Source organism: Brachycentrus maculatus, unplaced genomic scaffold (assembly GCF_059751285.1).
Source record: "Brachycentrus maculatus isolate JH-2025_06_01 unplaced genomic scaffold, ASM5975128v1 h1tg000153l, whole genome shotgun sequence".
NCBI classification, from domain to species: Eukaryota; Metazoa; Arthropoda; class Insecta; order Trichoptera; family Brachycentridae; genus Brachycentrus; species Brachycentrus maculatus.
The window spans coordinates 415,472-442,673 of NW_028280906.1; the positions used below are offsets into that span (position 1 = coordinate 415,472).

The following is a 27,202-nucleotide window of genomic DNA, read 5'->3' on the forward strand; positions in this document are numbered from 1 at the left end:
CTACTCAAAGGGAAAGGCATTTTGTAATACACATACCAGTGTCGATATATCTAATCGCAGCACATTACCGATACAACGTAGAAAAAAACGTCTATTTCACAAATAATCAGTACCAAATCGTTGATTAAAACTATTGTGATTGAAATCAAAGTTAACGAGCGAAGAAAACTTTAGCTATGGTTTTTAATGATTTTTTAAATCTAAATCTATTTTTTTTAAATCTGATCTAAATTTAAATGACTTTTTTTACACAATTTCTAGAGAAATTATGTAAAAAATCGTCCTCCATGACGAGTCGTTTTGGCAATTTTTTTCTTTCTTCTTATATACATATGTATGTATGTTTGTATATATGTATATATGTACATATATATTTATTTATATTTATATATATATATATATATATATATATATATATATATATATATATATATATATATATATATATATATATATATGTATATATATATATATATATATATATATATATATATATATATATATATATATATATATATATATATATATATATATATTTATATATTTATATATATATATTAAATACACATGTATTTTTGTGTGAATTTCCATTTTTGTGAAATTTAATTTACTCTTTAACATATTTTTCCAGGAATCTTTAAGTTATAAACAGTAAGAGTAAACAGAACAAAAATGTTATTAAAAAAATTATTGAGAAAACTCTCACTGAAATGTGTTTTAAAGGGGTATTCTCATTAATATTTTTGCTTAACATTAAAAAATACTTACGCCAAACATCACAGATTCATAACTAACTTACTTAATAATAGTTAGTTTAGTTCAAACGTAAATACGAAAATAATTTATCTTTTAAGTGCTAACTAGTTACCTGTAAGGAAAGACAGTCACCGCCTTCTTCCCCGTCTTGCTACGAATGGTTTCGGTCAAACTCGCTGCAAAGCCTTTCGCGTATCGGTACGACTCATAAAAATCCTTCGATCCCTTCAAAGTTTTGTGATAGCCCATGAAATAGGAATCTTTCACCACCGTGTTTCCTTTAGAATCCAAAATATAATTCAACCCCTAAAAAACATAAAATAAAACAATAAAAACACGATGAGGTTAGTTAGCATAATATCAAATGAAGACTACTTCGCAAATAAATGGAAGGGAGGTATTTTAAATATATAGTAGTATTGAGGGGAGAGTGGAAGTATGTATATGTAGGGTAGGAAACGTGTCTAATAACAAGTGTTGAAAGGGTTATTAATGGAAAATCATTTAAAAGTAATGTAGGGATTAATAGACCGCGGTATAACCAATCGTGACTCATCATCAGATAATAATTTAACACTTTCAAACGAAACAATGTTTCGAATATTTTAGAAAGCTAGGTATATACAGGGCTAACGACCTGTCATTTGCTGGTTTAAGTGATAATTTTATACTTTATTTATTGTTTCGGCATTAACTTTGTGGTAAGACATGTTACATTGATTAAAGAAAACACTTGTTTTTACCACTTGAGTTTTATTATAGACTACATGTTTCAGAAGTTAAACTTCCATCATTCAGGTCTGTATAATAACAAAAATAAAAAATATAAAATTGTTCTATAAATAAGGAGAGGGGAAAGTTAAAGGGAGGGGATTAGTCAAGGGTCGGAGTTTGAAAACAAAGGAAAAATGGAAAGCAAAGGTGAAGAATTTTGAAACAATATATGTATTATCTAATAAATTATTATTAGAATATAGGTTTTTTTGGATTTATAAATTTTCAAGATAATTTTCAAGATGGCCTTTATATGGGACAAGGTGTAATAATTTTAATTTATGAGAGTGAAATGAGTGATTAGAATTATTTATAGAACAATTTTACATTTTTTATTTTAGTTATTATACAGACCTGAATGATGGAAGTTTAACTTCTGAAACATGTGGTCTATAATAAAACTCTAGTGGTAAAAAACAAGTGTTTTCTTTAATCATTATAATTTTATACAGTGTAACATTCAACATTTTGTCTATAATGGGTAGAATGATCAATGTTCGTGTATAATAAAGTAACGACTTAAACCAACCTATAATAGGTAGTAAGCCCTATAAATACCCAGACCATATTCACCAGTTAAAATGTAAACAAAGTGGAAACACCTTAGAGAAAAATAAGACTTTCGGCTTAAACGGACAACCCCTCTTCCCAATTATGGCGTTATATGGAGGTTTTACTGTATGAATTTTACTGTATTACTTTTATTGTATGAATTACGTGGTAAGAATAAAACATAATTTTTATAACATGTCTTACCGGACTGTAGCTAGCATGGCCTCCCTTAGCGCACTGTGCATCGGGGTTATCTTGCAAGAAATATGTCAAGTATTTCTCAAAATCCTCTACGGAAGGACGAATATTGTAGTATTCCATATTCACAAAGCACGTTTCACAAAGTCCACTGTTCTCTGTAAATATACTCTTAATTGAAAACAAGGAAGCGGAGTTTGACATAATTCAAGGCATACGTTCAGTCATTATGTTGATATGTTGAAATATACATCGCTCACTCCTTTCAAGAACGTCATAAATCAAAAATCGACCATTTTCAGTTGTGCATGTTTTCGGAATGCCCAGAAAATGTACCATATCCCAGCAAAAGAGGCATTTTTTAACTTAATATTTTGCCCGCACAGGGCAGAAAGTGTTGTTTTTGCATTTTGAAAAAAAGGTATCATATATATATATATTTTTTTTTAATATCCTAAATATTTTTCAAATAGAGAAAAAACCTTCAGGTTTTACCTAGAAAGATCTGTTGCGCAGTAAAAAGTTCAATAAGTGGCTTGATATTTATTTTTAATACATAGTATTATATTCATAAACTTTAAAAACGTTCTCCTAAAAATTAATTTTTTTTTTATTTATGACGTTCTTGATATTATATATATATATATATATATATATATATATATATATATATATATATATATATATATATATATATATATATATATATATATATATATATTTATATATATATATAAACTAATTAACCATCACGTTGCCTTTAAATTTCTACTTGAGGAGCCTCTGGGTAGAAGTGTTTTTTTTTAAATAGTGCAGTTTAAAATCATCCCAATTTTTTTATTGACAACTAAATAATTATCTAAACATCACTTCGCTTCTTCGTAAGGGTAGGCAGAGAGAATAGAACGCCACAAGTAAGGCAGAGAGAATAGAGCGCTATAAAGTGTATTCAAAGTATGATAGGTCCTGCGTTGCAATAAGCATTTCGGAATAAATTTCACTCACCTGAGTGCGGGCAAAACGAACTGTTCGAGATGAAATGTTGGCAACATGATTCGCTTGCGCTGGACCAGTCGAAGAAATCGTCGATCCAAGAGCTCGGAGTTCTAGTTAAATAGGTTCTGAAACAACAATATTCAAATCAAAGAGATTCAATCATCAAACGATGGTCTCACTTTTAATGGTGCCGTAGAACGAGACTTCTTAACGTTAATGTGTTACTTGAGCCCAGTACAAAAAAAAAATTGATCGTGTTATCGATCGAAGTATCGTGAAATAAGTGTCACCTGTCAGGGAAACAATGAATCGTTTATTATTGTAGACCAAATACAGATTTTTTTTTGTACTGGGCTCAAGTAAAACATCAAAGTTCAAGTAGCCCCATTCTATGGGATGTACTTTAACTTGATCAACGGATGGAGGGAGGGATATTTTCGGGTAAATTTTCGATAATTCTGTTGAGGTCATTGACAATTTTTAAATTCTCCCCATGCGGGGAAACGATCTATTGTAAGACGTGTTTCGATGCATTCCATGTAATTTTTAAACAGCGTAACATGTCTTAGAGTGCTTGTGCACTTCACTAATCCAATTTTACTGTCCGGCAATCCGGTTTTTTTTAAATAAAAGCGACTACGACAGTTAAGCGTGATCGAATTAACCCGTCTTTCTTCGGATCGGTGCGCTTGATCATTACGTTAGATTGCGTTTGACTGCCGGACGGTAAAATTCCGTGAAGTGCACAAGCGCTCTAAGACATTTTAAGAAATAGTGGTATTTACCAAGTTAAACTTTAATTAAAAATGGCTAGATACATATCACCACAAAATGACTGCCGAATCAATTAAATAAATTCAAAGAATATTACTATTTATAGACATCTTACATAGATGAAAAAATATATAGAAGTCTGGGCATTTACGAGGCTTGCGACCGAAAGAAAGTGCTTGAATTCACTAAAATTTCACTAAAGACATCTATGATGAAACGAAAGTAGCTTTTTATTCAGCAGAAACTCTTTCATTTGTATGTAAAGTCCGAATCCTGGATTATATTCACATACATTAGAAACGCTCCTAAAAATAACTTCTAATTGGAGATAATCCAGAATTGTGAACAAGTATTTGGACACACTCAAAATTTTATTATTTTTTATTGGAGATTTGGAAGTAATCCTCACAGAGGCTAGTCGGCAGCTGATTTCGGTTCTTCAAACCCTTATCCGCACCCTAATGGTGCATAGGGCACTGCATCATATAAACACAGTGTTATCTTGATAGTTTTCACATGAAGGAAAGATGATCAGCCCTCCACCTCAGGTACCAGTCCAGGGTAATATTGAATAAATATTAGTGTGAAAAAATCACTCATATGTATTTGACTCCCCTCCCTTGGCCTCCAGAATGGTAGCCAAGCGTGCTGACCATTAATTACACTACGGAGGCGGACAAAGATTTCGGTTCTAGTGTGGCATTAACACTTTTAATTTTTACTTCTAGTTTTTATTTTTATTTTTCTTATTTTATTACTTTTAATTGTTATTACCCTTTTTTACAACCAAATTTCTATTCTTTATATATCGCTCACTCCTTTCAAGAACGTCATAAATCAAAAATCGTCAATTTTCAGTTGTGCGTGTTTTCGGAATGCCCAGAAAATATACTATATCCCAGCAAAAGAGGCATATTTTTATCTTAATATTTACCCGCTCCAGGGCAGAAAGTGTTGTTTTTGCATTTTGAAGAAAAGGTATTGTTTCATTATTTTTTCAAATATACTTAATATTTTTCAAATCGAGAAAAAACCTTCAGGTTTTACCTAAAAAGATCTGTTACACAGTAAAAAGTTCAGTAAGTGGCTTGGTATTAATTTTTAATACATTTTATTATATTTTTAAACTTTAAAAACGTTCTCCTGAAAAAACAAGTTTTTTGATTTATGACGTTCTTGAAAGGAGTGAGCGATATGTGTTTAACCTGCACCTTTATTGTTTCTGTAAGCTTGTTGTGTTCCCATCTAATTGATGAAATACATCAAAATATTTGTATTGCACTGTATTTCGTTTATTGTAATATGTTTTTCATTGTTTTGAATATTGAAAGCATTAACTTTGTGGATCATATCGATATATTATTTCGAGAAATAAAAATACTTTGTGTTTTGATTCACTCACATTTTTATTAACCAACTAGTTTCGGCAACAACCTGTTGCCCTCTTCAGGGTTTAATTTATGACTTATTAATTTATGACTGTTAGTCATAAATTAAACCCTAAAGAGGGCAACAGGTTGTTACCAAAACTAGTTGGTAAATAAAAATGTGAGTGGATCAAAACACAAAGTATTTTTATTTCTCGAAATACAATAATATGTTTTTCATTGTTTGTGAACCGTAAATAAATAAAAAATATAAAATTACCTGTCGGAGTACTTTGATGCACTGTAGAGCAAGGTGATCATAGAGTCGTTATTGCAGAACACTCCTCCACAAAGTAGGTCCTGGTGGGAGGTGTCCGAGTAGTTGAGTCCCTCCGTGACCACCCAGTACACGGGAGGACCCATCTGCAGGAGACTTCCGACATTCAGCAGGTACTTCCTCACAAAGGAGTCGTAGGGCATGGCTATCTCCTGCTCCAACCCGATCTCAATACTAGGAATCACGCTGATGCTCAAACAAACCCAGAAGAGAAACAAAAGAGCCAATATTGGTGCCACAGCCCTACAAGCAAAAAATACTAAGTAAAAAATTGTCTAATTGAACAAAATAAACTATAATTGTTAAAAAAATCGTTTACATATATCTTTAATTAATTTAACCATATCCGCTCCCTAGGTGGAGCATATGGAGTCCACAAACTGTCTCCAGGTTTTTCTGTCGGCTGCCAGCTCCCTTGCATCCTCCCAAGTCAGATCCGCATCCCGAAGTTCTGACTAGAACTGCCGACGAATTGTCAGCAGTGGTCGTTCTGGGCGGCACGAACCTGATGCCTTGTAAAGGAGGCAAACTTGATTGAGCAGCTCAGAAAACTCAGGAGGCATGCGGAGTACATGGCCAAGCCAACTGAATCGCCTTTTCTTGGCAACAGTTGTGACCAAGATTTTCTGCGTCCTACGCGTTATCTCTTCATTCCTCACAAAGTCAAACCACCGCACGCCTAAAATTCTCCGCAGGCACCTATTCTCATGGCTCAGTACACGGCTGCTCTGGGCCCTTGTAAGGTGCCATGTTTCACAGCCGTATAAGAGAACAGGAGCAATGCAGGCATTGTATAGTACTGTACATGTGTATTTATTAGTTGTAAATTATTATCAATTGCTTTTTCAATTTCTAATATTTCTAAGTAATCTAATTTTAGTCCTCTGTTGCACGTGTGTAATACATTTATATATATAGGGTCCGCCAAATAACTTTTTTTTTTTGAAAATGGGGCGCAAAACATCGAGTGTAGCTTCGGCTGTGTGGCACGTAGCGCCGTCCTGTTGAAACCAAATGTTGCCAATATCCTCCTCTTCAATTTTTGTGAACAAAAATCCGTTCAACATGGCCCGATAACGATCGCCATTGACTAACGGCCACTCCTTGCTCATTTTCAAAGAAAAATGGCCCAATTATGCCTCTGGACCAAAATCCGCACCAAACAGTGACTCGTTTTGGGTGTACTGGCTTTTTAATGTATGCGTGCGGGTTTTTTGTGCCCCAAATACGACAATTTTGCTTGTTTACATACCCGCCAAGATCAAAATGAGCTTCATCCGAAAAGATGATTTTTTTGGCAAAATCGGCATCTTCTGTAAGTCGAATGTCGCAATATTTTCCAGCGTTGTTCAAGCGTATACACAACCATATTCGCTTAGCGGAAGGATAAAACTAATTATTTGTCAAATCAGACATGAGCTAAATGTTACCATTCACGAAATAAGCACTAGTTGAAAAAAAAAACTTTAGATGGCGGACCCTATATGTATGCTAAAATGTCTAGAAGTTTCTCCTGTATTCGAAACCGGTACTCATTACAATTAAGTTATACTAAAATATATATAGTGATTTTAAAGATGTGAAATTAGAAATTTAAAAACTATGTAACATTGGAAACTTAAAAACTACGTAAAATTGGAAATTTAATATGGATTCGGCTGAATTAAAACAAAATGCGTTTTAACGTGCTTGGCTTACCAGTGAAAAAGTGCCGGAGCGTAAAATTTCTTAATGATTTTATATAGTAGTCCTTTAGTATACGTAGGTTGGGCTTCATGACCACTGCATTGCTTTTGTTTTACACAGCAAAAAACGTCTAGCCTTCCGGACTGTAAGAAAAAAATTACAAATTGTTAGCATAATTGTTTTTTTTTTGCAGTAAGAGCAATGAATTTTTTGGAGGGCAATGCATAAAATCATCTGTTTCTAGAACCTAAAAAATTTCATATTATTCACTGACTTTTATTATTATAAACCAACTAGTTCCGGCAACAACCTGTTGCCCTCTTCAGGGTTTGTTTTATAACTAAACAGACATATATATAATATAATAAAATAACAACTATGTGATTATTTCCGCCTCCGTAATGTAATGGTCAGCGCGCTCGGCTACCGTTCTGGTGGTCCCAGGTTCGATTCCCAGAGGGGAGTCCAATAAATAGAAGTGATATTTTCACTCTAATATTATTCGATATTACCGAAACTAGTTGGCTTATGATAATATATAAGTATTTTATTTATTGTTCCGGCATTAACTTTGTGGTAAGACATGTTACAATGATTAAAGAAAACACTTCGTTTTTAACCACTTGAGTTTTATTATAGACTTCATGTTTCAGAAGTTAAATTTCCATCATTCAGGTCTGTATAATAGTTATTATACAGACCTGAATGATGGAAGTTTAACTTCTGAAACATGTAGTCTATAATAAAACTCGAGTGGTAAAAAACGAAGTGTTTTCGTTAATCATTGTAATATAGAAGTAAGTGGATAAAAAAAAACAAAGTTATTTTTTTTCTCCAAATGATATATTATAATGATCCACAATGTTAGTGCTTCAAATATTCAAAATCTAAAAAAAATCACTTCTAACGTGCAAAAGTCACACATTTTACGCTATGATAATTACACTGGATTTCACTGTCTCTGATTTTTTTATTAATTATTAATTTTTACAAAAAAATTTACTAATAATACTATCATCTAGACCAGTAAAAAACAAATATTAGCCTTTTTTCTAGACCAGTAAAATAAACTAATAACATGATCCTTTTATCCAGACCAGTAAAAATAAACTAATTAAAACCCTCGTAAACTCAGTGAGGGCACACTACCGTAATCTGTAATAAGTAATTATGTATATGATGATAATATATAAATAAATAATTTGATATATGATGATAATATATAAATAAATCATTTGAGCCTTTTATATAGATCAGTAAAAATAAACTAACAATACAAGTACATGTTAGTTAAATATATTCAAAAATAAAAATAAAATTGCTTCCTTTAACGTCCTAAAAATATAGCTTAAGTCATAATGTCAGAACTAAATTTAAGTTATTTTTAGACATCTCAACATAGATAAAGAAGAATGTGGAAGTCTGGGCATAAACGGGGCTTACGACCACCATAGAATGGTTTAAGTGATAACTTAAACTTTACTTTACACACGCATAACATTCACTAATTCCACCCATGATTGATAACCACACTTTATAAAATAAAGTTATTTTAAATGTGCCACAAAGTATCTGTGAAAAACATTCAATAAAAGATAACCACACTACTCAAATTCATGGAAGTTCAATGTTTCTAGAATTGCGCTTGAATCACTAGAATTTCACTAGAGACATCTATTGGTAAGATGAGTGAAACTTTTTATTGAACAGAAACTCTTTCATTTGTATGTGAGGTCTAAATCCTGGATTATAATAACATGCATGAGAAACGCTAAAAAATATTGTTTTCTATGAATTATTTTAGCTTATAATTTGACCAGTCAATTTATTTACAGCATTTTGAGTGTGTCCAAATATTTGTTTACAAATCTGGATTGTCTCCAATTATAAGAGTTAATTTTCATATTTTTATAAAATAACTCTTATAATTGGAGATAATCCAGATTTGTCAATAAGAATTTGGACACACTCAAAATGTTGTAAAGTTAAAGTTTTCTACATAAGTTGTTTTCTACTGCAATTCCAGTCCTGTAAAGAAATATTTCAATGTATCAGACTTCTTACCTGAAATCGATCACTGTCGAGCGATAAAAATGCCACAAACGCGGTTATTTGGAAAACGAAATCCAGAAATATCGCTACAGTAGCGTACAACGCAAAAGTGTTAACAGCCGGCATTCCAGAAAGTGACCCTGTAAGAATAGTGATTTTAAAATATCGTACCAGCGCCAGCGGAAGATTTTTTTTAGCTTATCGTTTACCAATACGTTTTGAGCGATTCTCAATTGTAGGAGGGATTACCCTCCTACGATGTCGATTCCCAACTGCCAATCCATCTCTTTGGTGGTCTGCCCGGGAGTCAGTCGTCTTCCTAGGAGTTAGCCGTGAAGTGCAATGTGGGGGAGTCTAAATGGTTCCATTCTCCTCACATGCGCATACCCTTCTCTCATTCGTTGCCTTCCCAGCTAATAACATATTCGATCTCGCATATTTCATTAACCTGAACTGTTTAAATCAGTAAAATGGTTCCATTATAAAGACTCTATTTCACTCGCTCACCTAAAAATACCATAATTCTGGTAATATTTTTAATATATGTTAGCGGGTCTCCCTAAGGACATGTTCTATCTCACATATTTCCCTTATCCTGGTGTTCCTCATTCTGTCTCTTAGACTTTTGCCAGATATGCTTATTAGAGTCTTCATTTCTGACACTCTAAGCGCGTTTGACACCGCGTGATGATATGTTGATGATTTTAAAAATTAAAAATTATTTTACTACACACGACTAGTTTAGAAAACTACAGATGTTTTCATTATTGTTTTTTCAAAACTAGTCGTGTCTAATGAAACAAAACTCAATAAGTGGTATTATACAAGTGCTATTTTTTTTAAATTATAGATTATTAGTTCATAATGATTCAATATTTGAAAACAAGTTTCATTAACTGCTTAGTTAACTATTTCCTTTGTAAATGGTCAATCAATTAATTAATACATTATTGGTCTGAACTATTTACTATAAATAAAAAAAATTCTGACCGAAATACGAAATAAATTAAATTTTCAACATCTCACATGTATGAAGCAGAATACGGAAGTCCGGGTATTTACAGGGCTTATATCTGTCAACGACTGGTAAAGAGATCACTTTACACACATGCAATATTCACCATTCTACCTATGATTGACAACCACACTACTAAAATTTTATAACTCCTACATATATCATAATCTCAGACCACTATACATGCGAGTTCACTGTAGCCATCAATGGTGGTACGAGGAAAGCTTTTTTTTTGGTAGAGACCCTTTTATTTGGATGTACGCAAGATCCGAGCCCCGGATTATTTTTACGAACTGGAAAACGCCTGAAAACATGATTTCATTTTTTTGTATGCAGCCAGTAATTTGATCAGTCATTTTAAAAAACAATATTTTAATAGTGTCTAAATAGTTGTTCACGAATCTTCTTCTTGTTGCTTCCACTCCTCCTTAGTGGAATAACTATTTGTGAACAAGTATTTAGACACACCCATATAAAATAACCGGTAAAATTATAAGCTACATAATGAAAAAAAAATGTTTTTAGGTGGTTCTCAGTCTGTGAATATAATCCGGGGTATGGATTTTCCATACAAATAAAGAGTCTTTGCTTAATAAAAGCTTTCCTAAATCCAACATAGATGGCTGTTGTGAACTCAAATGTACTGTGACATATCGCTCACTCCTTTCAAGAACGTCATAAATCAAAAATCGACAATTTTTAGCATGTTTTAGGAATGCCCAGAAAATGTACTATATCCCAGCAAAAGAGGCATATTTTTAACTTAATATTTACCCGATACAGGGCAGAAAGTGTTGTTTTTGCATTTTGAAGAAAAGGTATTATTTAATATTTTTTTTAGATATACTAATTTTTTTTTGAATGTACAAAAAACCTTTAGGTTTTACCTAAAAAGATCTGTTGCATATTAAAAAGTTTAATAAGTGGCTTGATATTTATTTTTAATACATTGTATTATATTTTTAAACTTTAAAAACGTTCTCCTGAAAAATCAAGTTTTTTTATTTATGACATTCTTGAAAGGAGTGGGCGATATGACGAAATGAATTACTTTCGAAATTTTGGTCAATATACTTTTTTACATCGCACTTGTAATAAAAGTAAAATTGTGAGTCAATGGGTTAGAAAAAAATGTTAATTTTTTACCAATTCCGAAACAAACGCACTGAGAAGCTGTGGTTAAAACCATCGAAGGTCCAACTTTGGAAAGGCTTTTGCCAAATGTGTAACGTTTTCGAGCTGATGCACTTTTGTCTTCAAGTTCAACTGTTCCGTCTTGTAATGCAATACAAATATCATTGTATGCAGACACCAGTATAAAGATGTTGTCAACTCCGATGGCGAGTACCAAAAATGGAAGTACCTAAAAAAAGAAGAAGAAAAACAAAATTACATATACCTACATGTAGAATCGGTGAATGTTACACGTGTATAAAGTGACACTTAAACCAGCCTATGACGATCATCAGCCGTCATAGGCTGGTTTAAGTGGTTCATTGATGAGATGACAAAAAAACAACAAAAAAAATATTATTAATTTATTTTCATCAAACGCATAGTAAAAGTTTCAGTAAAAGAATATGGAAGTCTTGACGTTTACGTGGCTTACTACTGTCATATGCAGGTTTAATTGATATTCTTCTTCATCTATGTTGAGATGTCAAAAATAATGAAAATTGAAAAACTCCTAATTGGAATCCAAATCTGTGAACAAGTATTTGGACACTCAAAATGTTGTAAATTTCAGTAGGTTTTCCTGTATACAATTTACAATATTTAATAAAATCGTATAAAAAGTCAATTTTTTTATGAAATGCAATCAAATAAGACATGAGCGAATCGTATTGACGCAATATTATCCTGATCGTTACTCACATGTAGGTTACAAAGTTATCACTTCTGAGCTTCAGGGACCAGTCTAGGGTAATATTAAATAATTATTAGGGTGAAAAAATCACTAATATTTATTTTCACCCCCTCGAGGGAATCGAACTCGAGACCAAAAAAAAATCATGTTTTTTTTTTATTATGTATAATTAAATAAAATAAAACTGCAATAGCGATTAATCGCTGATGATCAAAATACTATACAGGTGAAGATTACAAATATGCAATAAATATACTAAACGAAGACTTGAACAGTTTATTAGTCTGGCTAAAAATAAATGAGCTTAAAATATTAGCAAGAAACACCAGACATTGTTGAACGTAAATATTGTCCGTGTAGTTTTGGGGAATGCGGATGAAACAAATATTTCGGTGTAATTTTAAACTTAAAACTAGCAACGACAGCAAAAATTTTGTGTTACTTTAGGTTAGTCAATATCTTTGTTAACAACATTTTTAATGTGTCCAAATACTTGTTCACAAATCGCTCACTCCTTTCAAGAACGTCATAAATCAAAAATCGTCAATTTTCAGTTGTGCATGTTTTTGGAATGCCCAAAAAATGTATTATATCCCAGCAAAAGAGGCATATTTTCAACTTAATATTTACCCGCAACAGGGCAGAAAATGTTGTTTATGCATTATGAAGAAAAGGTTGTGTTTAATTTTTTTTTTTAATAAACTAAATATTTTTCAAATGGAGAAAAAACCTTCAGATTTTACCTAAAAAGATCCATCTCACAGTAAAAAGTTCAATAATTGGCTTTATATTTATTTTTAATACATTGTTTAATATTTTTAAACTTTAAAAACGTTCTCCTGAAAAATCGAGTTTTTTTTATTTATGACGTTGTTGAAAGGAGTGAGCGAAATCTGGACTATCTCCAATTATAGGAGTTATTTATCACATTATTTTTTGACATCTCAACATAGATGAAGAAGTATAGAAGTATTGGATCATATATATGGAACTTCAAAAAATTTGAGTAGTGTGGTAGTCAATCATAGGTAGAATTGGTGAATGTTACACGTGTGTTAAGTGATCACTTAAACCAGCCTATGACCGTTGTGAGCCCCGTAAATGCCCAGACATCCACATACTTCTTCATCTATGTTGAGATCTCAAAAATAATTTTATTTGTTCATTTGTTTTGTAAATACTGAATTTTGTATTCTTTTTAAATATGCATAGATGGTGGGGATGAGTGTCGACCTCTGGCCATACATCCTCCTCCCCCCTCATTAATCTGCATAATGTTTTTATTCCTTAAGAATAAATTAAAATACTTCCTCTATGTGTATCTGACAAAGAGTCCCCCAGGACTCCGCTGGGTTAAAAAAAATGTTAAAATACTGACGAAAGCACAATGTTACCATACAACACATATGGTAATTATTAAAATTGTGTATTTGACCCCCGGTCAATGATTATGCCTTCTTACGCTTCTTATAATTACTGAAACATAGCGGTTTCAGCTGTTTTATACACAGTTTTTTAATATTTCGTTGGGATGCCAGGAATAATGGTATATCGTCATATTTGAAACCGAAAATGCAGATTGCTTCGTTAATTTTCTGGATAGCAAATATATTTCTATAATATTACTGTGCACACACAGTTAAATAACTTCATTATATTAAAAATAACTTACTTCGACAATGAGAAGAGTAGTTGGAACACCGATGTAACCAAAAAATCCCAATGAACATCCAACCGATGACAGCACAATAAGTATTCCGACAATACCCAACGATATTTTACTATCAAGCTGAAAATATAATCAAATTAGTTTAAATACATTAATTTGTATTTATGGTTTGATATGATAAAATTAAGTAGAAAAAAATACGTTTTTTATTATTTTGAGTACATTGATGTTTTTTTCCGAATAGTGGCTGCAGTATTTTGTTTAAACACAGTGTTATTTTGATCATTAGTTACAAAAAACGTAAGGCACATGGGGTACTCGGTGCAGAATGATATAAGATATACATTTAAGTGAGACATCAGTAATGTGTATTTTGATTTTTCAAGGAATTTATCCTCCACCACTGTTAGTTACGCTAACTACAAAGCTATGGAGATGGTAAGTACATATAGGAAACTTCAGCTCTAATCTTCTTCCTGGATCCATCCCAACTCTTCGTCATTGTAGAGTGTTAGGGTCTGCTCTTATCGTCTTCAGGTTGTAGGTCCTTCTATCGTTGATATGAACTTCACCTCATGTTGTAATAATAGATGAACTATGGGCTACCGTGATGTATTAGCCAATGAAGGCAATCTAAATAATATAATTTATAATTTAACCACTAACTTTGTGATTTTCCATTTTATAATAAAATGTTACTTTTTAAAATCACTATAAATAGTTTAGTATAACTTAATTATTATGTCTACCGGTTTCGAAGCTAACCGCTTCTTTATCAGGACTGATTAATGGTTTAAGTATTAATCAGTCTTGATAAAGAAGTATTAATCAGTCTTGATAAAGAAGAGGTAGCTTCGAAACCGGTAGACATTATAATTAAGTTATATTATAATAAAATATTTATTGTGATTTTAAAACAAAGTTAAATTTTAATTTTATAATCTTAAGAAGTTCAGGGTGGTGCAAAACAGATCGTGGAAAAGATCCTTACCAATATTGTTTTGAAGGATCTTATATTTCCAAGAGAAATAGCAATGTAAATGAACATCACAACGTAGCTGATGACTGCTGTTCCGATTTCGCCTTGTGATACTCTCACTAATTCATCTTGTATAGAACGCTCAGATGAGAAAGATACAGACATATAACTAGGCTTTTTATTGGCATCGTAGTTCTTCATAAACGCAATAAACCTGAGAAAAAAACAAGATTTTACCAAAAAGTGTGAGTGTTTTATAATTTAGAGATAAACTTTTGTGAATTTTTATTCACATAAATTTATAAAAACGAGCCACTTCAAGAATGTTAAATTTTTTATAAGTGCAAATATGATTTTGATTTTTTATTAATTCAATATTATTTGTTCGGTTTAAATTTAATTAATAATACGGTTTATTATAACAGAGTATGTATACAATATATTATATATATATATATATATATATATATATATATATATATATATATATATATATATATATATATATATATATATATATATATATATATATATATATATATATATATGTATATATACATATATATGTATATATAATACTTTTACCACCATCACTTTATAATATAATATAATAACTGTTGAAATAAAGTGATCTAAGTAGCTTCTTCTTTTAATGAATTACATCTACAATATATGCTTATTGTTCATTTTTTCAGTTACATTTTTTGGTTTTTAGTATTCTATTAATATAAAAACAAATATTTGCGTTTGCATAATATTAGCACTTTTAATTAATTTTCATTTTGATATCTATCGTATTCTTTAAGTACCCTTAATTAATACTTAAAATAAAATGTACAACCACACACAGGCCTTGACTTTGTGGATATATTTTTTTGACAAAATAGTAGATTTTGTACTTATTATATTGTTAAATGAAAAAAAAATTAGACCGTACTCACTTTTCTTCCCATTCCATAGCCGGTTTCACACTTTCTTCGTCCAAGTAATTATTGAGCAAGAATGTCAGAACCACCGTATTCAATTCCTTAATCGGACCAGAGCCCCCACCAAAGGCCAAATTAGGTTCCACACCCCCGCCCCACGGAGCGAGGCACGATGGACCGTAAGGGTTGCTGGAATTGTCAATATTTATAATTAAAGTTTAACTTAGTTAATATTTCATAAAATTTATTATGACACTTGTAAAATTTAAGACACCAAATAAAACTTTAATTAGAAATGGATAGATTTTACTAAAAAGTGACTTTCGAATCAATTAATGATTTTTTTTAATGTTAATGCCAAGGATTTTTGTTGATGTATATATTATTAGTATAAAATCGTGAATTTTTGTAGTTTTTCCTATTTCGTATATATTAAACGTCACAGAGTTGCTTTGAGAATGTTTTGACGTCTTTTTCCTTTTTATATATCCTTGGATCCGTCTCTTGTGATGTGGACTACCAGCTGTCACGCCATCGCTTTAGAGATCTTCCAGGTTGTCTTCTTCCGTCTGGGTTCTCTTGAATAGCAATTCGAGCCAGACGATTGGCATGAGCATTCCTGAATCGTCTGCGCTGTCTTCCTCATCTGACTATATCCCCCGAACTGCACATTTTACGAATTTTCGTGTTCCTTTATTTATATTTCTTGTTATTCTATATTTTGCACCTTAATGCCTTCTTACCTGAAGTTCTTAGAAGAGATTTGGCTCTTGCTGTGTCTATCCTGGTCTTCATCTCATATGTGGCAATCGGTCTTACACATGTTTATTCTTACTTAGCTGTCTATCTTATTCTAACTCTGAGGTAAAACTATTTTCTAATGACCTAAAGATTTTTAAAATTAATTTAAGTGACGAAAATGGACGAATGAATGAAAAATTACCCGAAACATCCTTGAATGATCTTTATGTAGTCTGAATTGTTAAATTTGTCGATGTTATCTCCAAAATATCCAAAGAATGACATAACCGAACATTCGGATAGTTTATGAGGACCAGTATATGGAGACCTCAATGGAGCAAAACAGATGTCCGTTAAACCAGCGTCATCATCCATACCGATCTGAAAATTAAAAATTATTTTTTTACACGTTAAATTTATGATATAGACTTGGACAATCGAATAAATAAAACCAAATAATATACGGTAAAGATTTATTTAAAAGACGTGGTTACTTGATTCGATTTTTTTTTATTCCATCATTTAAATGAAATCACGTCAATTTGTGTACAATTTTGATATTGTATTGCGTTTTTCTAGCTTCTAACATAGTTGTCATAAAATACAACTCTATAAATATTTTTCCAGTTTTCTTTATTTTACTAGTGACCGGATGTCATCAAAGTTTTTGTTTTAATAGATGAAATGCAGTTCCACCAAGAAATCCCTGAACAAAACATAAATCTAATCAGAATAAAAATAAATTAAATCCTTTATTTCTTCGATAAAAACGGGAATGGACATGTCCGTCTCTGAAGATGACAAGGTTATTGCCGAACCCTGGATAAAATACCAAAAATAAAAGTGATTAAAAACGAAGTTTTAGTTTTATTTTTTTTTTTTTCTGCAAAAAACATTAAAAAAAAATATTTCAAGAAATATAAAGTTGAAAAAAGAAACGAATACTATACCAAAAAGAAAAAAATAGCAATTACCTAAAATAAAAGATCATGAGATGTTCAAATTGCGTACATATTTTGTGATATGCAAAAAAAACGTTAAAACATCCATAAAATTACACTCGAGCATATTGAAAAAGATTTTTTTTTAAAAAGTGTACCTCGAGAATTTGTTGCTCCAAATTTATGACTTCTAACAGCAAGTTTTTGTTGAATGCGGGTCCATAGACAATTGTTTGGTTTTTGTCCGTCACATAGGTCACCTAAAATAAAACTGCGTCAATTCGAAATGTCTTTTTAGGTTTTTGATTTCATTGAAAACAATACGATGAAAAAATATATCTTACCGTGGGTAATCCTTTTGCTTCAATAAATATCTGTGCAGTCCGATAAAATGGACCAAACCTGAAATTTTAAGAAAAATCCATTAAAATACTTCTTCTTTTTGTAGATCCTAATGATCTGTTTGTGCCTCCGCCTGTTGCTCTTGGGATGTTGGCTCCCTGCTATCTTTCCAGCTTTTTGGAGGTCTGCCTGGGGATCTGCTTCCTCCAGGGTTTCCTTGAAGGATGATACGTGGAAGACTGTCTTCTGATATTCTGTTTATATGCTCATTCTTGTATCGCCTTCATTGTCGTCTCCACCTCACGACATCCTCGGTCTTACATATGCTCCGGATGTCTGTGTTTCTTACTCGGTTTCGCAATGTGTTTCCGGTTATGGATCGGAGAGTCTTCATCTCAGAGGTTCATAAATAAATTACATATAATATAATAAGAGTATATTAAAGATATTATTACTAAGGGGGAACGTCAGATTTGACATATCGCTCACTCCTTTCAAGAACGTCATAAATCAAAAAACCTGATTTTTCAGGAGAACGTTTTTAATGTTTAAAAATATAACACAATGTATTAAAAATAAATATCAAGCCATTTATTGAACTTTTTACTATGCAACAGATCTTTTTGGTAAAACCTGAAGGTTTTTTCTCCATTTAAAAAATATTTAGTTTATTTAAAAAAATAATTAAACAATACCTTTTCTTCAAAATGCAAAAACAACACTTTCTGCCCTGTAGCGGGTAAACATTAAGTTAAAAATATGCTGCTTTTGCTGGGATATAGTATATTTTCTGGGCATTCCGAAAAAATGCACAACTGAAAATAAACGATTTTTGATTTATGACGTTCTTGAAAGGAGTGAGCGATATGTACTTTAAGGTTTTTAAAGCCGAGACGTGTAAAAAAAATGTAGTAAAAAGTTCATCATCATTCACTAATTTTGAATCTACTAATCTAAAAAAGTGCTCAGATTTTCAAACAAATGCGTACAGCTAGAAAGCATGCTCGTTTGAAGCATGCTTAATTGGTAGCATGTGTATCTGTACCTTAACTCTTTTAAGACAAAAGCAGCAATTCAAAGATAAAATTGTGAATTATAAGCGCACAAAGCTGTATGTACGTGTATATGCGTGAATCCAAATAAATAAAAATGAAACGTACCTCGAGTCGAAATAATCTTTTTGCTGTCTAACTTCAGACGAGGGAGATGACCACAATTCGACTGGGTCTGTTGTGACGTCGAGGTAAAATATTCCGAAACACAAGCCGATGATGATCCACGATATCACCATCAAAAATGTTACCGGTTTGGCGGCACATGCTGAAATTGAATAAATCGGTAAATTACACAATATATTACGTTATATCAAAACTGCTCCCCGAATTGATAAGTCAGTCTTAATTTTTAAAAATTGGGAATTTAACAGAAAAGTTCCATCAAGTCATTCACATATGCGAGTATTACAGAGCAAGTACATGTCACCTGTCCAAACCTAAAACACATGGGACTTTTTTCCTGTTTATTTTTTTTAAAAGGAAAAAATGTTTTTCAAAAAAAATGTCCCTTACTGTGTTTTAAGTTTGGACAGCCGATGTACAGTTCCAATTGATGTTTCTAGTAAAAATTCTAGTGATTCAAGTACTTGTACCTTGTCCGCCTTCGTAGTGTAATAGTCAGCACGCTCAACTACCGTTCTGGAGGTCCCGGGTTCGATTCCCAGGGGGGTGAAATAAATATTAGTGATTTTTTCACTGTAATATTTATTCAATATTACCCTGGACTGGTACCTGAAGCGGAGGGCTGATCACCTTTCCTTCATGTGTAAACGATCAAGATTACACTGCGTTTATATGACGCAGTGCCCTATGCACCATTGGGGTGCGGATAAGGGTTTTATTATTATGATATAGAACTTCCAAGAATTTGAGAATTGTGGTTGTCAATCATGGGTAGAATTGGTGAATCTTACACTTGTGTAAAGTGATCACTGGAACCAACATATGGCGGTCGTAAGCCCCGTAAATGCCCAGACTATATTATTTTTCATTCATGTTGACGTGTCAAAAAATAATATGAAAAATAACTCGTATAATTGGAGATAATCCAGATTTGTGAATAAGTATTTGGAAACACTCAAAATGTTGTGAATAAATTATCTGGTCGAATCATAAGAAAAACAAATCATATGAAAAGAGATAAGTGTTATTATTTTACTGTTTTACTTCTCACCAGATCCTAGTGCATAGAAACACTTTTCTAATAATCTGTTCACTCCACTGTAGTAACACCTTCTGCCATCATCGATTTCCTTGTTTTCTTTGGTAAATTCATTACGTGATCGCTTTTTATTCACGCAGTAGAGTCCTAAAATCCAATTGAGAAATACATGAAATCAAATATGATGCTATTTTTTAATTAATAATCATATTGGAGTAAAAATTTTATTTTATTTAATAATTACATAAATTAAATTTAAGGAAAAAAATGTTGCTGTTTAAATCTCGTCTTTCGCATCCCAAAATTATATATTTATTGCATGTACAGAAAATAAGTAAAAAGTACATTGGCGGGCTTCCATCTTCTAACCAACCAAAAACATACGGCACAAAAACTATTGCTAAAAAGTAAAGTCTTCTTATCAACCATAAACACATAAGTGAAACATTTGATATCATACGAAGAACGTCATAAATCAAAAATCGTCAAATTTCAGTTGTGCATGTTGTCGGAATCCCCAGAAAATGTATTATATCCCAGCAAAAGCGGCATAATTTTAACTTAATGTTTACCCGCTACAGGGCAGAAAGTGTTGTTTTTGCATTTTGAAGAAAAGGTATCGTTTAATAATTTTTTTTAAATACTTAAAAATTTTCAAATGGAGAATAAACCTTCAGATTTTACCTAAAAAGATCTGTTGCACAATAAAAAGTTCAATAAGTGGCTTGATATTTATTTTTAAAAAATTGTTTTATATTTTTAAACTTTAAAAACGATCTCATTAAAAATCAAGTTTTTTTGATTTATGACGTTCTTGAAAGGAGTGAGCGATATGTAGTTTATGAACATAAATTGATTATTTTACAGATTTCAATTTTTTACAAGACTATTTCGAAACGGAGAATTCAATCAATCATCGTTATTGACATGGTCTTACCGATTGAAACACCAATGAGTATGGCTCCAATGACGACAAATAGCACGAGTGCTACAATGAAGCTGGTACAATTAACTCCAGCCACCATACAGCTATCATCTATTTGTATAGGAATTTGATTTAATTCACAACTAGCTGGGCAATCTACACAACTGCACGGAAAGAAGCCCTGAAAATAAAAATAAGATAAATATGCTTTGATTAACTTTGTATTGTGATTTTGGTCACAACGATCTCACGATTTCAAACCTTACCTCATATGTTTCATTGCATCCGATAACGTGAGGATTTAGAGCTGTTTCATCATCATCTACTATAAAATTAATCTCAAAGGGTACAAAAGGGTTATCCAAATTACCCATAAACTCAAACCATCTAAAATAAAATAAGTGTTTGCAGCATTACAATATAATTATTTAGTATAGAAGTTTTTCACATAATCAGTAAGAATTATAACCATTTTTTGACATTCAATATAGCTCAAGAAGAGTATAAATGTCTGGGCATTTACGGGGCTTACGACCGCCAAAAGCTAGTTTAAGTGATCACTTTACACACGTGTAACATTCACAAATTCTGCCCATGACAATCCCACTATTCAAATTCTTAGAACTTCTAATTATTATTTTTTTTAGTTTTTTTTAGTTGGCTTGGCCATGTACTCCGCATGCCTCCTGAGAGCCTTAATCAAGCTTGCCTCTTTTACAAGGCATCAGGTTCGCGCCGCCCGGGACGACCACTGCTGACAATTCGTCGGCAGTTCTCGTCAGAACTTCGAGACGCGGATCTGACTTGGGAGGATGCAAGGGAGCTGGCAGCCGACAGAAAAGCCTGGAGACAGCTTGTGGACTCCATATGCTCCACCTAGGGAGCGGATATGGTTATTATTATTATTTATTAAAAGAGAAGTATTTGTGATTTTATCATTTATAAAATACTTCAATTTCATACATTTCTGTGAGCCTAAGCGGTTCATTATTGAAAATAGATATCAAATTGTGGTAGAGTGGGCTCGAACCGAGAAACTCTGACTCAAGAGTCCGCGACACTAACCACGGGACCACAATCCGACACAATTATATTGATTAATTTCGAAACAAACTGTTTGAATTAACTAGTATTTCACTCCAGACATCAATGATCAGATGAGAGGAGCTTGTTGTTTTTATTCTTAATAACAAATAATATTTTTACCTTTCTGGATTACAATTAGCAGCCCCATAATCGCCACATAGGAGGTCCATGGCGAGGTTTCCAGATTGTGGCATGACCACTCCAGCGCAAGAATTAAAAGATTTCTCCATATACTCATAGGAGATATTTACATTGAGAACTTGGACATAATCTAAAACAGATTTTATATATGTATAACATATGTTATTTGTAATAAGATCATCATGCTCAACATACATATACTTAAATAATATCAAACGCGCTGTGAGACTGTATTTGAATATCAAAGATATGAATATCGATAAATCGTATGAAATTTTGTGTAATATCAGAGAGGTGTAATATCAATACCACACAGGATTTTGGGGAATCCCAGTACTACCTGTGTCAGCTGGTTCTTAAATATTAATATATATATTTATATATATATATATATATATATATATATATATATATATATATATATATATATATATATATATATATATATATATATATATATATATATATATATATATATATATATATATATATATATATATATATATATATATATATATATATATATATATATATATATATATATATATATATATATATATATATATATATATATATATATATATTTATATATATATGCGTACTTCCCGACAGTACGGATGTATACCGAAATTCCGATGACGTTGAATAACAGTTTCAAAGTATTAAGTTATTTTATAAATTAACCCTTTGTATTATACCACTTTGAGAGTTTTATTCCATTTTACACGATTAGTTTCGAATACTTCAGATGTTTTCATGGGCAAGTGATACAAAAACCAGTGAGCAAAAAAATATTCAGGTAAACGCAGAGGTGAATGGGTAATACCCATATGTTGATGTATTTTGGAAAAACATATTATTGATTAATGTTTTATGATTTTAAAAAATGTAATTCTAAACTAGGCGTGTAAAATTAAATAACTGAATATGGTTTAATGTGAGTGTTTAAATTTTTTTAAGGTCATTATCAAATAATCTTCATACGTTATGCTTTTTTATATGTCTATTTACTATACCCGGTTAATGTTTTATATTTTGCCCTGTGTAAGTTTTTTATAATTTTTTATATAATTTTTTAACATTCTTACTTTCCTTATTATCCATGAGTAGTGGAAATTACTCATCGCGAATATTATGTAATATGTAATATGTTTTTAAAATAACTAACATGTCATTCTAAAAACTTAATGCAAAGTCAATAAATAATTTTAATAGATTTATATTATCCACTGACACTTCGTGATGGAATTGCATTTTTAATTTATTATTAGATTAAAACCAATATTTTTAGCTTTTCCACATTTTTATATTTGACCAGCGACCGGGTTTCGTCCCAGTCTGATGATGTCGGTAACGCACCAGTCTGATGATGTCGGTAACGACGAAACCCGGTCGCTGGTCAAATATAAAAAAGTGGAAAAGCTAAAAATATTGGTTTTAATCTAATAATAAAAAAATAAAATAAAAATAAAATAAAATAAAAAAATAATTTTAAAGTAATGTTTTCTACAGTAACGCATTTAAAAAATGTGTGTAAAAATTTTTACCCCCTCTGTCAGCTACAATTGTTGAGGTGAAGGAAGACTGATTACTCGAACAGGTAAACTGACAGATGTGAGCGACAAAATTCTTCATACAGGTTGGACATCTGGAGATGATTCCTTCTGCGAGCTTTATGTTCTCTTCCATCGTGAGAACTTGTTGCGCGGAGCAGCAGGTTGTAATGTCATTTTCGACTGAAAAATATAAGGATTTAATAACCCTTCAAGAGTTTGTTGTTTTGCATACCTGATAGTATACACAGTGTCCGCCTCCGTAGTGTAATGGTCAGCACGCTTGGCCACCGTACTGGAGGTCCCGGACTCGATTTCCAGGGGGGGGTCAAATAAATATAAATTATTTTTTCCTAATAATATAATATTTATTCAATACTGCCCCGGACTGGTACCTGAAGCGGAAGGCTGATCACCTTCCCTTCAAGTGTTAACGATCAAGATAGCAGTGCGTTTATATAATGCGGATGGATGAGGGTTTGAATTAATGAATAGGATACATATATAGTTAAAATGAGTTCCCTTAGACCAGGGGTCGGCAACTTATGGCTCGCGAACCGAGTGTGGTTCTTGAAGCTATTTATGTGGCTCTATCTTTTTCAAATTCAACATGATATTTTATACAGAAATTTAAATTAAAAATGTTTTTTTCTTTATCGTTTGGTAAGGAGGGATGTAGCCGTTTAAGCACATATAAGCCGTCATAAAATCTTTCTCTTGTTAAAAATGTAAACATTGAAATGAAAATAACCTTTGAAAAACCACATTTGTTTCGAACCACTTTCATATTCAATATACTAATAAAAAGCTCGTTTGATATCAAGCATACCAATTTATGTTCAAAAAAATACTGCGCAAAAAAAGTACCGTTGATTAAAAATCTTTTACTTTAAAAATACTTGTAAGTTCCTTTAAACATTTAATAAATTTACTTAAATACTTAATTGTAAATTAAAATTTGACTCTCCGAAAATTTCCAAACCGTTTTGCTACTCACGTTTGACTCTTTTTGTCCAAGAGGTTGCCGACCCCTGCCATAGCCGAATGTATGAAAAATCGTTGTATGACAGAATCAAAAACGAATATATTAGAAAGGAATGCAAGGAGCACTTCCTCATCAAGAATCTTGTTATAAAAGTATCGTTTTTTTAGAATCTCTTCATACTAAAGTATCTTTTGCTTAATTGGGTATTCTTTAACCATAATGGGTAAATGTTTCTTATACTCGTATGTTCATACGGATATATATTACCATAAGTGCTACGGACATTTAAAAAAACCTGTGGAAAATCATTGTTTGACAGAACGAAAACGAAGATATTGTAAAGGAATCCAAAGCTGAACTGTGGATAATTGCAAATATAAAAGAAAGTTTATTTAATATTTTCGCAAATACTTTGAAGCACATTTTATAAACTTTATAAAATTAAACAACTTTGTTTTAACCACTTTCTTATTAGTACACATTATCCAACCGGTTTCGACAGTAACCTTGTCATCACCGAATTGTATTCGCAGTTGTCATTTGGAGTTGACGTATTCGCTAAGCAATGCACAATAAAAACAACATTTAGGAGTTTTTAAATCATATTTTCATATGGTGTACGGAGTGCGTGGATGCTTTAGGTAAGGGAAGGGTAATTATGAGTATTTGAATGTTTTAGAATTTAGTCTATAAACCCTGATGATGACAAGGTTCTTGTCGAAACCGGATGGATCAAGTGTACCAATAAAAAAGTGGTCAAAACAAAGATATTTAAATTTATAAAGTTTTTTTTTAAAAAGTTCTCAATTTCGCCAGTCACCTATTCGAAGGCTGATAAATAATGAATGATGTCCGAAATATTGTCCTTAAAATTACGAGTTTCGTTCAATCATTGGCGAGTGAACAATCTCGTATATATATATATATATATATATATATATATATATATATATATATATATATATATATATATATATATATATATATATATATATATATATATATATATATATATATATATTATATAAATTTATTATGGAATGCTGTAAAAAAGGCAATAGTTTGAAAATTATTGTACCTTATAAAAATTATGATTCTTATGTTTTCATCATTGAAACTTATATTCAATATTTTTAATCTATGAGAGCTAAAATTTGGAAACGAAAAAAATTAGTTTTTCTTTTAAATTTTACTTTATCGATAACACTTTTACTATAAAGTGGTATTTACTAATCAAAACTGAAATAAAAAATTGATAGATTTTACCACAAAGTGACTGCCGAATCAATTAATGAACAAAATTAAATTAAGAATAAATTAATAGAATCTTACTGTCCGGCAAAATTTCAGGGCATCGATTGTGAAGAATAGTTTTTATTTCGACTGTCCAATCGTCACCGTTTGTCGGCAGAGCTGGACCAGTGTAATTACAATTTAAGTAATGATGTCTATCCTCATCGTAGTAGCACTCGTCATACATAACACACCCCGAATCAGCCGCAACTGCGTCCAACGAAACGACGAAGAAACCGACCAAATACAAAAACAACTTCATTTTAATAAAATAATATTCGTTCACTATTTCTAAACAATGCACATCCTCTCTGTAACAAAAGGTAAAACCTAAGAGGACACCGTTTTCATTTTTAATTAGTTTGAGATTCTGAAAAGTTACAGTCTTGTATGATAGCAAACGCACAGTGTGTTCATTTTTATTGTCTCTTAGTGTAATATAGTTGCTTGAATCAAATCAACGATGACCACCTGGATTGTTATCAATTTCTTATCACATTTTTATACCACCTGCTCATATTTGACGAAATCTGATAAAGCGATTTCACTTCAAATATTATAAAAGTGGCTTTCCGTATCATAGAAACTGATTAAACATAACGTAACTATTCCTATTAGTCACTTTTAACAATATTATACTACTACTACTATTGCCATCACGCACTTTACCGCAGGGGTAGGCAGAAAGGATGGAACGCCACACTCTTCTGTCCTGACACACTCCTCGCCTTCTTCACATCCATACATCTAGTCATACATGCCCCCCGATTACGCAGACTTTTGACACCACCAGATTTTAGGTTCTGATTGATCTGAGTGGTCCCGTGGTTAGTGTCGCGGACTCGTAAGTCAGAGTTTCTCGGTTCGAACCCATTCTACCACAATTTGACACCTATTTCTAATAATGAGCCGCTTTGGCTCACAGAAATAGGATGAAATTGAAATATTTGTGTAAATAATAAAAACACAAATATTTCTCTTAAAAAAAAATAACCCGCCAAACACCTATTTTAAGAGAGTGTCTGCAGAT

The 27,202-nt window shown here is 31.7% G+C and overlaps 1 protein-coding gene across 1 annotated transcript in view; it reads right to left on the reverse strand.

Moving 5' to 3' along the window:
- The window catches only part of LOC148308654 (NPC intracellular cholesterol transporter 1 homolog 1b-like), a 29,954-nt gene extending 3,340 nt beyond the window's left edge, over positions 1-26,614 (reverse strand). The window contains exons 1-20 of the mRNA XM_088261312.1: positions 26,212-26,614; positions 23,889-24,077; positions 22,321-22,471; positions 21,381-21,501; positions 21,127-21,295; positions 20,202-20,336; positions 19,133-19,292; positions 17,975-18,032; positions 17,789-17,890; positions 16,892-17,070; positions 15,964-16,137; positions 15,035-15,236; positions 14,047-14,163; positions 11,654-11,870; positions 9,505-9,632; positions 7,453-7,583; positions 5,698-5,997; positions 3,286-3,401; positions 2,287-2,438; positions 869-1,062 (exon numbers count right to left, since the gene is read on the reverse strand). Of these exons, the coding sequence (XP_088117438.1) occupies positions 869-1,062; positions 2,287-2,438; positions 3,286-3,401; positions 5,698-5,997; positions 7,453-7,583; positions 9,505-9,632; positions 11,654-11,870; positions 14,047-14,163; positions 15,035-15,236; positions 15,964-16,137; positions 16,892-17,070; positions 17,789-17,890; positions 17,975-18,032; positions 19,133-19,292; positions 20,202-20,336; positions 21,127-21,295; positions 21,381-21,501; positions 22,321-22,471; positions 23,889-24,077; positions 26,212-26,434 (3,218 nt within the window). The 5' untranslated portion in view covers positions 26,435-26,614. The remainder of the gene's footprint in view (positions 1-868; positions 1,063-2,286; positions 2,439-3,285; positions 3,402-5,697; positions 5,998-7,452; positions 7,584-9,504; positions 9,633-11,653; positions 11,871-14,046; positions 14,164-15,034; positions 15,237-15,963; positions 16,138-16,891; positions 17,071-17,788; positions 17,891-17,974; positions 18,033-19,132; positions 19,293-20,201; positions 20,337-21,126; positions 21,296-21,380; positions 21,502-22,320; positions 22,472-23,888; positions 24,078-26,211) is intronic.
- Positions 26,615-27,202: the final 588 nt, after the last annotated feature.